At 38.1% G+C, this 16,422-nt stretch overlaps 1 protein-coding gene across 1 annotated transcript in view; it reads left to right on the top strand.

Moving 5' to 3' along the window:
• The window catches only part of TMEM38B (transmembrane protein 38B), a 70,376-nt gene extending 54,334 nt beyond the window's left edge, over positions 1–16,042 (top strand). Inside the window, exon 6 of the mRNA XM_065879433.1 lies at positions 15,276–16,042. Coding sequence (XP_065735505.1) covers positions 15,276–15,491 — 216 coding nt within the window. The 3' untranslated portion in view covers positions 15,492–16,042. The remainder of the gene's footprint in view (positions 1–15,275) is intronic.
• The last annotated feature ends 380 nt before the right edge of the window (positions 16,043–16,422 follow it).

Raw genomic sequence — 16,422 nt, forward strand, 5'->3', positions numbered from 1 at the left:
TCTAAGATTTTGTCCATTTCTTCCAGAGTGTCCATTTTATTGGCATATAGTTGCTTGTAGTAATCTCTCATGATCCTTTGTATTTCTGCAGTGTCTGTTGTTACATCTCCTTTTTCATTTCTAGTTCTATTGATTTGAGTCTTTTCCCTTTTTTTCTTGATGAGTCTGGCTAATGGTTTTTCAATTTTGTCTATCTCCTCAAAGAACCAGCATTTAGTTTTATTGATCTTTGCTATCATTTCGTTCATTTCTTTTTCATTTATTTCTGATCTGTATGATTTCTTTCCTTCTGCTAACTTTGGGTTTTCTTTGTTCTTCCTTCTCTAATTGCATTAGGTGTAAGATTAGGTTGTTTATTTTAGATGTTTCTTGTTTCTTAAGGCGGGCTTTTATAGCTGTAAAGTTCCCTCTTAGAACTGCTTTTGCTGCATCCTATAGGTTTTGGGTCGTTGTGTTTTCATTGTCGTTTGTTTCTAGGTATTTTTTGATTTCCTCTTTGATTTCTTCAGTGATCTCTTGGTTATTAAGAAGTGTGTTGTTTAGCCTCCATGTGTTCGTATTCCTTACAGATTTTTTCCTGTAATTGATATCTAGTCTCATAGCGTCATGGTTGGAAAAGATACTTGATAAAATTTCAATTTTCTTAAATTTACCAAGGCTTGATTTGTGACCCAAGATATGCTCTATCCTGGAGAATCTTGCAGGAGCACTTGAGAAGAATGTGTGTTCTGTTGTTTTTGGATGGAATGTCCTATAAATATCAATTAAGTCCATCTTGTTTAATGTATCATTTAAAGCTTGTGTTTCCTTATTTATTTTCATTTTGTATGATCTGTCCATTGGTGAAAGTGGGGTGTTAAAGTCCCCTACTATGATTGTGTTACTGTCGATTTCCCCTTTTATGGCTGTTAGTATTTGCCTTATGTATTGAGGTGCTCCTATGTTGCGTGCATAAATATTTACAATTGTTATATCTTCTTCTTGGACTGATCCCTTGATCATCATGTAGTGTCCTTCTTTGTCTCTTGTAATAGTCTTTGTTTTAAAGTCTATTTTGTCTGATACGAGAATTGCTATTCCAGCTTTCTTTTGATTTCCATTTGCATGGAATAGCTTTTTCCATCCCCTCACTTTCAGTCTGTATTTGTCCCTAGGTATGAAGTGGGTTTCTTGTAGATAGCATATATACGGATCTTGTTTCTGTATCCATTCAGCTAGTTTGTGTCTTTTGGTTGGAGCATTTAATCCACTTACATTTAAGGTAATTATCAATATGTATGTTCCTATTCCCATTTTCGTAATTGTTTTGGGTTTGTTATTGTAGGTCTTTTCCTTCTCTTGTGTTTCCTGCCTAGAGAAGTTCCTTTAGCATTTGTTGTAAAGCTGGTTTGGTGGTGCTGAATTCTCTTAGCTTTTGCTTGTCTGTAAAGCTTTCAATTTTTCCGTCAAATCTGAATGAGATCCTTGCTGGGCAGAGTAATCTTGGTTGTAGGTTTTCCTCCTTCATCACTTTAAATATGTCCTGCCACTCTCTTCTGGCTTGGAGAGTTCCTGCTGAAAGATCAGCTGTAAGCCTTATGGGGATTCCCTTATGTGTTACTTGTTGTTTTTCCCTTGCTGCTTTTAATATTTGTTCTTTGTATTTAATTTTCGATAGTTTGATTGATAGGTTTCTTGGCGTGTTTTTCCTTGGATTTATCCTGTATGGGACTCTCTGTGCTTCCTGGACTTGATTAACTATTTCCTTTCCCACATTAGGGAAGTTATCGACTATAATCTCTTGAGATATTTTCTCTGTCCCTTTCTTTTTCTCTTCTTCTCGTGGGACCCCTATAATTCGAATGTTGTTGCGTTTATTGTTGTCCCAGAGGTCTCTGAGACTGTCCTTAGTTCTTTTCATTCTTTTTTCTTTATTTTGCTCTGCAGTAGTTGTTTCCAGTATTTCATCTTCCAGGTCTCTTATCCGTTCTTCTGCCTCAGTTATTCTGCTATTGATCCCGTCTAGAGAAGTTTTAATTTCATTTATTGTGTTGTTCATCTCTGTTTGTTTGCTCTTTAGTTCTTTTAGATCCTTGTTAAACGTTTCTTGTATTTTCTCCATTCCATTTACAAGATTTTGGATCATCTTTACTGTCACTATTCTGAATTCTTTTTCAGGTAGACTGCCTATTTCCTCTTCATTTGTTAGGTCTGGTGGGTTTTTATCTTGCTCCTTCATCTGCTCTGTGTTTCTCTGTCTTCTCCGTTTGCTTAACTTACTGTGTTTGGGGGTCTCCTTTTCGCAGGCTGCTGGTTCATAGATTCCGTTGTTTTTGGTGTCTGTCCCCAGTGGCTAAGGTTGGTTCAGTGGGTTGTGTAGGCTTCCTGGTGGAGGGGACTAGTGCCTGTGTTCTGGTGGATGAGGCTGGATCTTGTCTTTCTGTTGGGCAGGTCCACGTCTGGTGTTGTGTTTTGGGGTGTCTGTGACCTTATTATGATTTTACGCAGCCTCTGTGCTAATGGATGGTGTTGTGTACCTGTCTTGCCAGTTGTTTGGCATAGGTTGTCCTGCACTGTAGCTTGCTGGTTGTTGAGTGGAGCTGGGTCTTGGCGTTGAGATGGAGATCTCTGGGAGATTTTCACCATTTGATATTACGTGCAGCTGGGAGGTCTCTTGTGGACCAGTGTCCTGAAGTTGGCTCTCCCACCTCAGTGGCGCAGCCCTGATGCCTGGCTGGAGCACCAAGAGCCTGTCCTCCACACGGCTCAGAATAAAAGGGAGAAAAGAAAGAAAGAAAGAAGATAAAATAAAGTAAAATGAAATAAAGTTATTACAATAAAAAATAATTAAGAATAGAAATTTTTTGGGCCTCCCTGGTGGTGCAGTGGTTGAGAGTCCGCCTGCCAATGTAGGGGACACGGGTTAGTGCCCTGGTCTGGGAAGATCCCACATGCCGCAAGCGGCTGGGCCCCTGAGCCGTGGCCGCTGAGCCTGTGCGTCTGGAGCCTGTGCTCTGCACCGGGAGAGGCCACTACAGTGAGAGACCCGCGTACCGCAAAAAAAAAAAAAAAGAATAGAAAATTTTTTAAGTAATAAAAAAAAAAAAAACCCGACAGACAGAACCCTAGGACAAATGGTAAAAGCAAAGCTATACAGACAAAATCACACAGAGAAGCATACACACACTCACAAAAAGAGAAAAAGGGAAGAATATATATATATCATTGCTCCCAAAATCCACCTCCTCAGTTTGGGATGATTCGTTGTCTATTCAGGTATTCCAGAGATGCAGGGTATATTAAGTTGATTGTGGAGATTTAATCTGCTGCTCCTGAGGCTGCTGGGAGAGATTTCCCTTACTCTTCTTTTTTCGCACAGCTCCTGGGGTTCAGCTTTCAATTTGGACGTGTCTCTGCGTGTAGGTTGCCTGAGGGCGTCTGTTCTTCACTCAGACAGGACGGGGTTGAAGGAGCAGCTGATTCGGGGGCTCTGGCTCTCTCAGGCGGTGTGCGGGGGGGTTAGTAACGGTGCAGTATGCGGGGTGAACCTGTGGCGGCAGAGGCCAGCAGGATGTTGCACCAGCCTGAGGCCCGCCGTGCGTTCTCCCGGGGAAGTTGTCCCTGGATCCCGGGACCCTGGCAGTGGCGGGCTGCGCAGGCTCCCAGGGCGGGGAAGGTTGTGTGGATAGTGACCTGTGCTTGCGCACAGGCTTTTTGGTGGCTGCAGCAGCAGCCTTAGCATCTCATGCCCGTCTCTGGGGTCCGTGCTGATAGCCGTTGCTCACGCCCATCTCTGGAGCTCCTTTAAGCGGCGCTCTTAATCCCCTCGCCTCGCGCACCAGGAAACAAAAGATGCAAGAAAAGGTCTCTTGCCTCTTCGGCAGCTCCAGACTTTTTCCCAGACTCCCTCCCCCTCCCGGCTAGCTGTGGCGCACTAGCCCCCTTCAGGCTGTGTTCACGCGGGCAACCCCAGTCCTCTCCCTGGGATCCGACCTCCCAAGCCCAAGCCTCAGCTCCCAGCCCCGACCCGTCCCGGCAGGTGAGTAGACAAACCTCTCAGGCTGGTGAGTGCTGGTCGGCACCGATCCTCTCTGCAGAAATCTCTCCGCTTTGCCCTCCGCAGCCTTGTTGCTGCGCTCTCCTCCGTGGCACCGAAGCTCCCCACTCTGCCACTGGCAGTCTCCGCCTGCGAAGGGGCTTCCTAGTGTGTGGAAACCTTTCCTCCTTCACAGCTCCCTCCCACTGGTGCAGGTCCTGTCCCTATTGTCTCTTTTTTTTCTTTTTTCTTTTACCCTACCCAGGTATGTGGGAAGTTTCTTGCCTTTTGGGAGGTCTGAGGTCTTCTGCCAGCGTTCAGTAGGTGTTCTGTAGGAGTTGTTCCACATTTAGATATATTTCTGGTGTATTTGTGGGGAGGAAGGTGATCTCCGTGTCTTACTCTTCTGCCATCTTGAAGCGCCTCTCTATTTTTAGTTTTTAAGGCACCTCCATACTGCTTTCCATCGTGGCTGTACCAATTTACATTCCCACCAGCAGTGTAGGACGGTTCCATTTTTGCCACACCCTCTCTAGCATTTATTATTTGTAGACTTTTTGATGATGGCCATTCTGAATGGTGTGAGATGATACCTCCTTGTAGTTTTGATTTGCATTTCTCTGATAATTAGGAATATGGAGCATTTTATCATATGCCTGTTGGCCATCTGTATGTTTCCTTTGGAGAAATTTCTTTGTAGACTTCTGCCCATTTTTTGATCGGTTTGTTTGTTTTTCTGATATTGAGCTGTATGAGGTGTTTATATATTTTGGAGATGAATCCCTTGTTAGTGCCTCATTTGCAAATAGTTTCTCTCAAGTCCTTAGGTTGTTTTCTTGTTTTGTTTATGGTTTCCTTTGCTGCACAAAAGCTTTCACGTTTAACATATACACACTGCTGTATATAAAAAAGATAAGCATGAAGGACCTACTGTATGGAGCAGGGCACTATCCTCAATACTTTGTAATACCTGTTAGAGAAAAGAATCTGAAAAAGAATGCACACACACACACACACACACACATATATATAAAAATATGAGAAACTGAATCACTGTGCTGTATACCTGAAGCTAACACGACACAATAAATCAACTATACTTCAATAAAAAACATTGAAAAAAACTCCTGTTTTCCAAATACCTTTTATCACTAAGAAATATTTCATAATAATATTTTAGCCTTAAAAAGTAAAAAATATCTCTAGTAGAACCCTGAATATTCATTCAGCAGTTCATAAACATTCTTGAACTGTTAAGAAAAATTAAGGGATAAAGGATTAAAAACCTAATAAAAAATTGAAAGAAATTTATCAACAGACAGTTCACACAACAAAGATATGATGTCCCTTAAACATATGAAAACATGTGATGCTCATTTGGGAATATATTAATGAAAATTACACTCAGATATCATTTCTCATCAGAGTGGCAAAAATTAAAGTCTGGCTGCATATCCTGTATGGAGAGAGAACTGGGCACTTTTTCAGTCTTATCTGGATATTCTGGCATGTGTTTATTTTCAGTTTTTTTCCCAGCTTTTTTTGCATATTGATATGAACTTTATTGGCAGTTTGTCTAACTCCATAATAAAATTTGTTGGTATTTTTATTGAGATTGTATTCAGTTTATAAATTAACTTAGGGTGGCAGTTGTATTACATAGGGACAAAAGCATAGAGTGAGACAGGAGAGAGTACAGAGTCATGAGATTTTCTAATATTTAGGTAGGGGAGATCCAGAATGAGAAATGGGAAAGAAGCTGCTAAAAACCAGGAGATGGTATTAAGAAGGATGGACTGGTCAGTTATGCTGCATGCTGTTGAGAGGTGTATTCAGATAGTATTTTGTTGAATACATGAATGAGGGACAATGGTATTAGGCCCTTTCGGGGGATACAGTTGGACATGTAAACTTTGAATAAGACACAGACTCTGTCTTTAATATGTTATTGTCTAGGCCTTCCCTGGTGGCGCAGTGGTTGGGAGTCCGCTGCCGATGCAGGGGACATGGGTTCGTGCCCCGGTCTGGGAGGATCCGCATGCCGTGGAGCGGCTGGGCCCGTGAACCATGGCCACTGAGCCTGCGTGTCCGGAGCCTGTGCTCCGCAACGGGAGAGGCCACAACGGTGAGAGGCCCATGTACCGCAAAAAAAAAAAAAAAAAAAAAAATTATTGTCTAAAAGGAAATATGAGGCATTGTACTTTTAAACTTTATGAGGATATGGACTAAGTTTGTTTTATTCAGCAGTGTATCCCTAGCATTCTGTCTGGTGCATGTAGTAGATTTTTAATATATATTTGTTGACTAACTGATAAATGACTAAAGTGCTCTTTCATAGGTCTCTCTGTATTTAATTCTCTCATACTTACTTATCTAAGACTATACTACCAGATGAACAGCTTATTTAACCAACTTATTGAAGACATGTATAAAAATGAGGATCTGAAGATTTGTTTGACAGTCATTTAGGTTAATAATTATTAATGTCTGAGTGAGTGATATTACCAATGAAGAAAGCATAGAGTAACCAGAAAACCAGGCTGAATATGCCATGTACCAGAAGTTAATTATTGGAGGGCATTGGGGGAGGCTTAATGGAGTAGACACTTCGCAGTTGCCCTGAAAAGGATTGTTTGGATTTAGGCAGATGGAGGCAGGAAGAAGTATGTTCTGGGTGGAGAGAAAGATTAATTATGCAAATTTTGCTTATATAGATACATTGTAATAGTCTTTGAATTATTCATATGAGGTAGAAGTTATGTTCGTTCATTATACTTTCATTGCTATGCACTATAGAGGATATAAAAGTACATGAGTACTGTTTGTGCCTTGAGGAACTTATAGTTTAGGTCACATTTTTCTGGGAATATTCTGAAATGATATAACATGAGATATTATAAAAATAATGTGCCAAAGCAATCTTGAGAAAGAAAAACGGAGCTGGAGGAATCAGGCTCCCTGACTTCAGACTATACTACAAAGCTACAGTAATCAAGACAGTATGATACTGGCACAAAAACAGAAATAGAGATCAATGGAACAAGATAGAAAGCCCAGAGATAAACTTGGGCTTAAACCTAAATGTAAGGCCAGACACTATAAAACTCTTAGAGGAAAACATAGGCAGAACACTCTATGACATAAATCACAGCAAGATCCTTTTTTGACTCACCTCCTAGAGAAATGGAAATAAAACCAAAAATAAACAAATGGGACCTAATGAAACTTAAAAGCTTTTGCACAGCAAAGGAAACCATAAACAAGACGCAAAGACAACCCTCAGAATGAGAGAAAATATTTGCAAATGAGGCAACTGACAAAGGATTAATCTCCAAAATTTACAAGCAGCTCATGCAGCTCAATATCAAAAAAACAAACAACCCAATCCAAAAATGGGCAGAAGACCTAAATAGACATTTCTCCAAAGAAGGTATACAGATTGCCAGCAAACACATGAAAGGATGCTCAACATCACTAATCATTAGAGAAATGCTAATCAAAACTACAATGAGGTTTCACCTCACATGGGTCAGAATGGCCATCATCAAAAAATGTACAAACAATAAATGCTGGAGAGGGTGTGGAGAAAAAGGAACCCTCTTGCACTGTTGGTGGGAATGTCAATTGATGCAGCCACTATGGAGAACAGTATGGAAGTTCCTTAAAAAACTAAGGATAGAACTATCATATGACCCAGCAATCCCACTACTGGGCATATACCGTGAGAAAACCATAATTCAAAAAGAGCCATGTACCACAATGTTCATTGCAGCACTATTTACAGTAGCCAGGACATGGAAGCAACCTAAGTGTCCATCGACAGATGAATGGATAAAGAAGATATGGCACATATATACAATGGAATATTACTCAGCCATAAAAAGAAATGAAATTGAGTTATTTGTAGTGAGGTGGATGGACCTAGAGTCTGTCATATAGAGTGAAGTAAGTCAGGAAGAGAAAAACAAATACCGTATGCTAACACATATATACGGAATCTAAAAAAAAATGGTTATGAAGAACCTAGGGGCAGGACAGGAATAAAGACCCAGACATAGAGAATGGACTTAAGGACACGGGGATGGGGAGGGGTAAGCTGGGACGAAGTGAGAGAGTGGCATGGACATATATACACTACCAAATGTAAAATAGATAGCTAGTGGGAAGCAGCAGCATTGCACAGGGAGATCAGCACGGTGCTTTGTGACCACCTAGAGGGGTGGGATAGGGAGGATGGGAGGGAGATGCAAGAGGGAGGGGATATGGGGATATAAGTATATGTATAGCTGATTCACTTTGTTATACAGCAGAAACTAACACAACAATGTAAAGCAATTATACTGCAAGGTGTTAAAAAAAATGTGGCAGAGCTCAAACAATTTCTTTTCTGGAATTAATTTTTATTTTAGGATATGTTTAAATGTCAGATTAGGGCTTCTACATTCTTTGGTTTACTTCCCTTTTTAAGCAAGAGACTATGAAGTCAAATGCTGTTTAATTTAGGTAATATGCTTTTTCTTTTAATAGTTTGCTGAATAGGGAGACAGTTTTATATTTTATTTATAGAAGAATAAGGGTTCATTCCATTTGTCACCATTATATTTGTGTCACCTTATGAATAAACCCTAAGAAGAGGCTGAATTCACAGAAATCCATCCATGGACCTCATAAATCTATCTCAGCAGTAATTTATGATGCCAGCCGTACTCCTTAGCTGAGTGATGAGTCTACTGGGAGTGGAGATTCTATTAAAACTCGACTTGAAAAATACTTAGTATAGTTCATGTTCTCAGGAAGTACTTTAGATCCTGACACTCATCTCTTTTGGATTTTGTAAAAAGACATTGCTGTTTTCCTGACAGTGGACCATTGTTTGACCTGAATTCTTTTGATTTTTGTTGGCCGTCCATGAAGTCAAGCTATTATGCTAATACATCTCATTGTGACTATTTATTCTAAAGAATAATTTAATCTAAAGAAATTCTTCTTAGATATTAACCAGTAATGGTATAAACTTGGAGGTTAACATATTTGGACTCTTCTCACTCTATATTCTCTCCAGGTGATTACATTCTAAGTCATGCCTTTACGTTTTACTTGTATGGTAATGACTTCTAAATCCATATCCCTTACTTAACGTTTCTGGGCAAACCTCCATTACTGCACTTACTCTTTACGGTTTTGTAATTACAGATTTACTTGCCTGTCTCTGGCTAGTCTGTAAGATTTTTGAGGGCAGGGATCACATTCAACATTCTTTTGGCAGCCAGGTGTAACGCACAAGCAGATTATTTTAATCCTGTGGATTTTAGGCTTTGTTAGTGCTGTTCTGTTTCAGATTTGCCCTTCTAGAATGTGACCCTTTTGGGGTCTCACGTTAAGCCCGAGGTGTACCCCTGGGCAGGTCCACCTTGCCTGGCTTTGAACTCCAACCTGTCTTCCCAGAACCAAGCAGTGGGCTACTCAGCTTTGGCCTCCCATCTGTTGTTCTCTGCTAGGTTTTTGAAATCTGTTTCTATGTTTGCACAGTTTAGCGTTGGCAAACTCCTTCAGCACAGACTACGCATGCACTTGGGGGCTTACTTAATGTGGTTCACTTCTCTTTGAGCTGTTATTGCTCTCAAGTGCTAGATGCTTTGGCCTTCTCAGACTCCAGCCTGTGTCCCTTTAACCCATTTGGGACTTCTGCATTTCATTTCCCTATGCTGTGAATTGACACATGTCCTTAAAAGAAAAAGCCAGGATAAATGTGGAGTTCACTTTGTTCAACTTCCTTTCTTTTAGGGATCATAACCCCACCAGGTTATGTATTACCTGTGTTGGTTGTTCTCCAGTGTCTTTTTACTGTTGTTTCATGTATTTGTGTCTTTTATGTTGATTTTGTTGAGATACTGAGTCTGATATAAGCTATTTAGTCATGGCTGGCCTGTAGTTTATGTGCATGCATTAAAAAAAGGTTTATTTGTTATTTGTTTATTTTTTTTTTATTTTTTATTTTTTTTTGTGATACGCGGGGCCTCTCACTGTTGTGGCCTCTCCCGTTGCAAAGCACAGGCTCCGGACATGCAGTCTCAGCAGCCATGGTTCACGGGCCCAGCCGCTCCGTGGCATGTGGGATCTTCCCGGACTGGGGCACGAACCGTGTCCCCTGCATCGGCAGGCAGACTCTCAACCACTGCACCACCAGGGAAGCCCCTATTTGTTTATTTTTATTGTGGTCAAATTGCCATAACAAAATCAGCTGTTTATACAATTCAGTGGTGTTTAGTACATTCACAATGCTGTGTGCATACATTTTAAAATTTAAATAAATTCTAGTACGTTATAGCTTTTGTTCTTTGTCTCATTTTCACCTAACAGTATATTTTAAGAATTTTTCCATATAACTTTATGATTTATTATTTTTAACAATTACACAGTATACATTTCACTTATCCATTCCTCTTGTGATGGACACGCACTTTGTTTGTTTGTTTGTTTTTTTGTGGTACGCAGGCCTCTCACTGTTGTGGCCTCTCCCATTGCGGAGCACAGGCTCCGGACGCGCAGGCTCAGCGGCCATGGCTCACGGGACCAGCCGCTCCGCGGCATGTGGGATCCTCCCAGACCGGGGCACGAACCCGTGTCCCCTGCATCGGCAGGTGGACTCTCAACCACTGCGCCACCAGGGAAGCCCGGACACGCACTTTGTCTCCAACTCCCCACTACCTAGACTATATTGCAGATAATAAGAATTTACTCTTGTTTCCATTGTCCTCAGGAAAGCTGATTATGTAGGGACCTCTTATGAAATTTAATTCCAAAAATATCTAGTTTGATTCATTATCTGAGATCTGCTGGAGGAATTGCCTCTTGGAAATTCATGGGCTTTTGGGAACCATTCTAGTCCATAACATTGTCCCAGATTCATTTTGGCACCAGTATAATTTCTTTGAGCAAATCTAAACATCTCTGAACACTATACATTTTGCCAGATAAAAGATTGGTAGCACTCCATTCTATCTCTCAGTGTCTCAGTTGCTTATATATATAAATATATATGGAAAAAATTGGATGGCTAGAGACTTACTACAGTCCCTCAGACTGGCAGGATTCTACAATTTACTGGAAGTCTGTGACTTTAGATAATGATAGACTGCAGTGTATTTAGTGATCAGACTCAAAATCTGAGTGTTCCTAAGTGCTTAACCACTTATTAGCTCTGTGACTTTGAGCAAGTTACTTAACCTGTCAGAACCTCAGTTCCCCATCTCTATGATGAGAGTAATAATAGAGTAGTGTTTGGATGACATTTAAAGAGAATAAGGTAATACAAAACACTTATCACAGTTCTGGCACATGTTAAGTGCGTAGTATTAATAGGTATTCTTGGTCATTTGGTGTAGACTGTAAATGATATTTTATCTTCTTATTTCCTTTCAATACTAAATGTATTTCTTTGCTTATGCTGCTCATTTGGCACTCAAAAATGTGGTAATTTGTATTATTGTTAATGAGTTATGTTCTTTTCCATTAATTAAGTGTAAACTTATAGAGAACAGATTTTTTTCCAGAACCTAACTTAATTTGCTTCTGCTGAAGATTAAGTTAAGAATGCATATTGAACACAGTGAGAAGTCCAACAAAGAAAATAGGAAATATAAGAAAGTACTAGATAGAAGTCACAGAGCTGAAGAATATAGTAACTGAACTAAAAAATTTACTAGGGGGGTTCAACAGCAGACTAGAAGCAGCAAAAAGGATCAGTGAACTTGAAGACCAGGCAGTGGAACTCACCCAATCAGAGCTGCAAAAAGGAAAAAGAATGAAAGAAAGTGAAGATAGCTTAAGGAACTTATGGGACAACATCAGGAGGACTGACAGTCACATAACAGGGCTCCCAGAAGGAAAGAAGAGAGAGAAAGGGGCAGAAAAATTACTTGAAGAAAGAATGGCTGAAAACTTCCCTAATCTGGGGGAAGGAAACAAACATGCAGATCCAGGAAGCCCAGAGAGTTCCACATACAGGGACCCCCAAAGAGGTCCCACCAAGACACATTATAGTTAAAATGTCAAAAGTTTAAGACAAAGAGAGATTCTTAAAAGTAGCAATGGAAAAACAGTGTGTTATGTATAAAGGAACCCCCATAAGACTATGAGCAGATACTTCCAGTAGAAACTTTGCAGGCCAGAATGGAGTGGCATGATATATGCAAAGCACTGAAGGAAAAAAACTCCCAACCTAAGTTACTCCACCCGGCAGTTACATCCAGAATTAGAGGAGAGATAAAGAATTTTTCCAGACAAGCAAAAGCTAGAGCTTATCACCACTAAATTGACCTTACACAAAATGTTAAAGGGACTTCTTTAGGCTGAAAGGAAAGGATGCTAATTAGTAACAAGAAAACATATGAAAATATAAATCACTGGTAAGGGTTAATATATAGTAAAGGTAGTGGATTAATCACTTATAAAGTTAGTATGAATGGTAAAAGACAAAAGTAGTAAAAACTGTAACTACAATAATTAAGGGATACACACAAGATAAAAAGATGTAAAATGTAACATCAAAAACAAAAAAACATTGAGGGGGAGAGTAAAAATGTAGAACATTAAAATGCATTTATACTTAAGTTATTGTCAACTTAAAATAGACTGTCACTAACATAAGTTGTTATATGAAAATATGATAACTACAGAGCAAAAACCTGTTGTATATACACAAAAGATAACAAGAAAGTAATCTAAGCATTGCACTAGAGAAAGTCATCAAGCCATAATGGAAGTGAGCAAGGGAAGAAGAAAGGACCAGAGAGGAACTACAAAACAGCCAGAAAACAATTAACAAAATGAAAATAAGTGCATACTTACTAATTACTTTAAATGTAAATTGACTGAATTCTCTATTCAGAAGAGTAGCTGAATGGATAAAAAAAAAATAAGACCCATCTATATGCTGCCTGCAAGAGACTCACTGCAGATGTGAAGAGAGAAATAGACTGAAAATGAAGGGATGGAAAAATATATTCCATGCAAATGGAAGCCCAAAGAAAGTTGGGATAGCTATACTTATATCAAACAAAACAGACTTTAAAACAAAGACTAATTAGAAGGGCGTTACATAATGATAAAGCGGTAATTTCTAATAAGAGGATATATGACATTTGCAAATATTTATGTACCAACATACATATATAAAGCAAATATTAATAGACATAAAGAGAGAAATGGAGAGCAAAACAATAACAGTAGGGGACTTATTGAAGTCCCCTCACTTACAACAATGGATAGATCACTAGACAGAGAATCAAGAAGGAAACATTGCCCCAAAGGACATATTAGACTAGATAGACTTAACTAAAGATATAGACAGGACATTCCATCCAAAAGCAACAGAATACATATTCTTCTCAAGCACACATGGAATATTCTCCAGGATTCATCATATGTTAGGTCATAAAACAAGTCTTAATAAATTTAAGAAGATGAAAATCGTATCAAGAATCTTTTCCAGCTAGAATAGTATGAAACTGGAAATTGTTTACTAGGAAGAAAACTGGAAAAATCACAAACATGTGGGAATTAAACATAATGCTATAGAACAACCAGTGGGTCAGTGAAGAAATAACAGAGAAATCAAAAAATACCTTGAGACAAAAATGGAAATACAACATTCCAATCTTATGGGATGCAGCAAACGTAGTTTTAAGAGGGAAGTTCATAGCAATAAATGCCTACGTCAAGAAATGAGAAAAATCTCAAATAACTTAACTTTATACCTTAAAGAACTAGAAAAAGAACAAATGAAGCCCAAAGTTAATGGAAGGAAGGAAATAACATAGAGCAGAAATAAATGAAATACAGACTAAAAGGACAATAGAAAAGACCAAACTAAGAGTTGGTTCTTTGAAAAGATAAACAAAATTAACAAACCTTCAGTTAGACTCACCAAGAAAGAAAACAAGAGAACTCAGGTGGATAAAATCAGAAATGAAAGAAGAGACGTTACAACTGATACCACGAAAATACAAGGGATTGAGACTGTTATGAACACTTATATGCCAACAATGTGGACAACCTAGAAGAAATGGACATACTTCTAGAAACATACAACCTGTCAAGACTGAATCACAAAGAAATAGAAAATCTGAACAGACCAGTTACCAGTAAGGAGATTGTATCAGTGATCAGAAACCTCCCAACAAATAAAAATCCAGGACCAGACAGTTTTGCTGGTGAATTCTACCAAACATTACAAGAATTAATACCAATCCTTCTCAAACTCTTTCAAAAATAAAAGATGAGGGAATGCTTCCAAACTCATTTTACAAGGCCAACATTACCATGAAACCAAAACCAGACAAGGATGCCACACAAGAAAAGAAAATTATAGGGCAATATCCCTGATGGGCATAGATGCAAAAACCCCCAACAAAATATTAGCAAACTAAATTCAACAATACATTAAAAAGATTATACATCGTGATCAAGTGGGATTGATTCCAGGGATGCAAGGATGGTTCATCATCTGCAAATCAATCAGTGTCATATATCACATTAACAAAATGAAGGATAAAAATCATAATCTCAATAGATGCAGAAAAAGCATTTGACGGAATTCAGCATCCATTTACAATAAAAACTCTTAACAAAGTGGGTGTAGAGGGAGTGTACCTCAACATAATAGAGGCTATATATGACAAGCCCACAGCTAACATCAAAAGCAGGGCATTATGCCTGGTGAAAAAAATGAGACAAAGACAAATACAGTATGATCTCATTTATGTGTGGAATCTAAAATTTTAAAAAACGCACGCTCATAGATACAGAGAACAGATTAGTGGTTGCCAGAAGTGGATTGGGGGGGTGGTGACGAGGCTTGGTGAAATGGGTTAAAAGGAGTCAAAAAGTTCAAACTTCCAGTTATAAACAAATAAGTCATCAGTGTGTAATGTATAGCATGGTAACTATTGTAATACTGTATTGCATATTTGAAAGTTGCTAAGAGAGTAGATCTTAAAAATTCTCGTCACATAAAAAAATTTCTGTGTGCTGTGTATGGTGATGGATGTTAACTAGACTTATTGTGGTGGTTATTTCATAATATATGCAGATACCGAATCATTTTGTACACCTGAAACTAGTATAATGTTATATGTCAGTTATACCTCAATAAAAAAAAAAGCGTTTTGAATATTTTCTTCTTTTTCACTTTCCCCTCTCATTTTTAGGAAACAGAAAACATTTGTATTTAAATTCAAAATTGAACTTTTTTTTTCAGATAACCATGATGCTTACAGAGACTGCTGTTATGCCTTTTGCTTTTTTTGAGGATACATTGTGTTGGATGCTGTTTGGCTGGCAGCAGCTGTTTTCATCATGTGAAAAGAGAAGTGAAACAAACTCGTCTCTCAGTGGTACTGGTTCATCGATCTCAAAACCTATAGCTGATGCTTCAGATAAAGTTCATAAGAAGCATACTAAGAAGACTAAGTAAATTTACTTGATGAACTTCAGAAGGCAAAAAATTTTCTTTGTCTTACCTACCTGTCAGATTGTCATAAATATTTCTATGTAAATGATGTAAAATAAAGATTATATATAAGGATTGGAGGTGACAAAAAGAAAGAACTTCTTTCTGTTTCAGGGAGACTCTCCCTTTCTGGATTGTAATTTCCTGAGTGTTATGAGTGTATCATGTGAAATGGTTTTTCTAAGTTATATATAAAAGATTCTACTGTGATTTTAAAAATAGTTTTATATTGATAAAAGCCTAGTGTTTTTGAATGTTAGAAAAAGTAAACCTACTGTTATTGCAAAATAACAAAAATTAAAGTTTTATTGTTTAATCTAGATATTTTCATACATGTTTTTTATTTGAATCTATTTGAGCTTTAGTTTAGCAAAATTAAACTTTTATTAAACATTACCATTATAATTCTTAGATATGAAAAACAATTCCTGTTTAATTTTGAGTACTAAGAAAAGTAAACTTTACCTAAATCACTTTATATTATGAATGAAAATAAATTATTAGCTTATATTTCAGAAATAAACATTGTATATTTTGCCCACATTAAATGGAAATATCTGAAATTTTATTTAATTTTTTTTAGTAGTATTTTTCAGTGAGAGCAGAGTATTATTAGTCTTAATCTTAAGTGTGTTTCATGCCCTGGTTTAAACTATTTGTTTTTTCTCAAAAGAAAATCAGGGGTATAGTTTTTAATAAGTTACTAAGTCCATGTTTTGCTTTGCAAGTTTTGAGGAGCTTATTTTTTTCTCTCTCCTTAAAACACATTTGTTTTAACTGTAGGAGAAATTATTCTTCTCAGCATTTCATATATTCTTAAGTATTATTTCAATTTAAAAATTTCACCTTTGTCTTCTTTTTAATGGGTACTTTTCAGTTTTCTGGTTGAATGTCT

This window comes from Phocoena phocoena, chromosome 6, assembly GCF_963924675.1.
Source record: "Phocoena phocoena chromosome 6, mPhoPho1.1, whole genome shotgun sequence".
In the NCBI taxonomy this organism is placed as follows: Eukaryota; Metazoa; Chordata; class Mammalia; order Artiodactyla; family Phocoenidae; genus Phocoena; species Phocoena phocoena.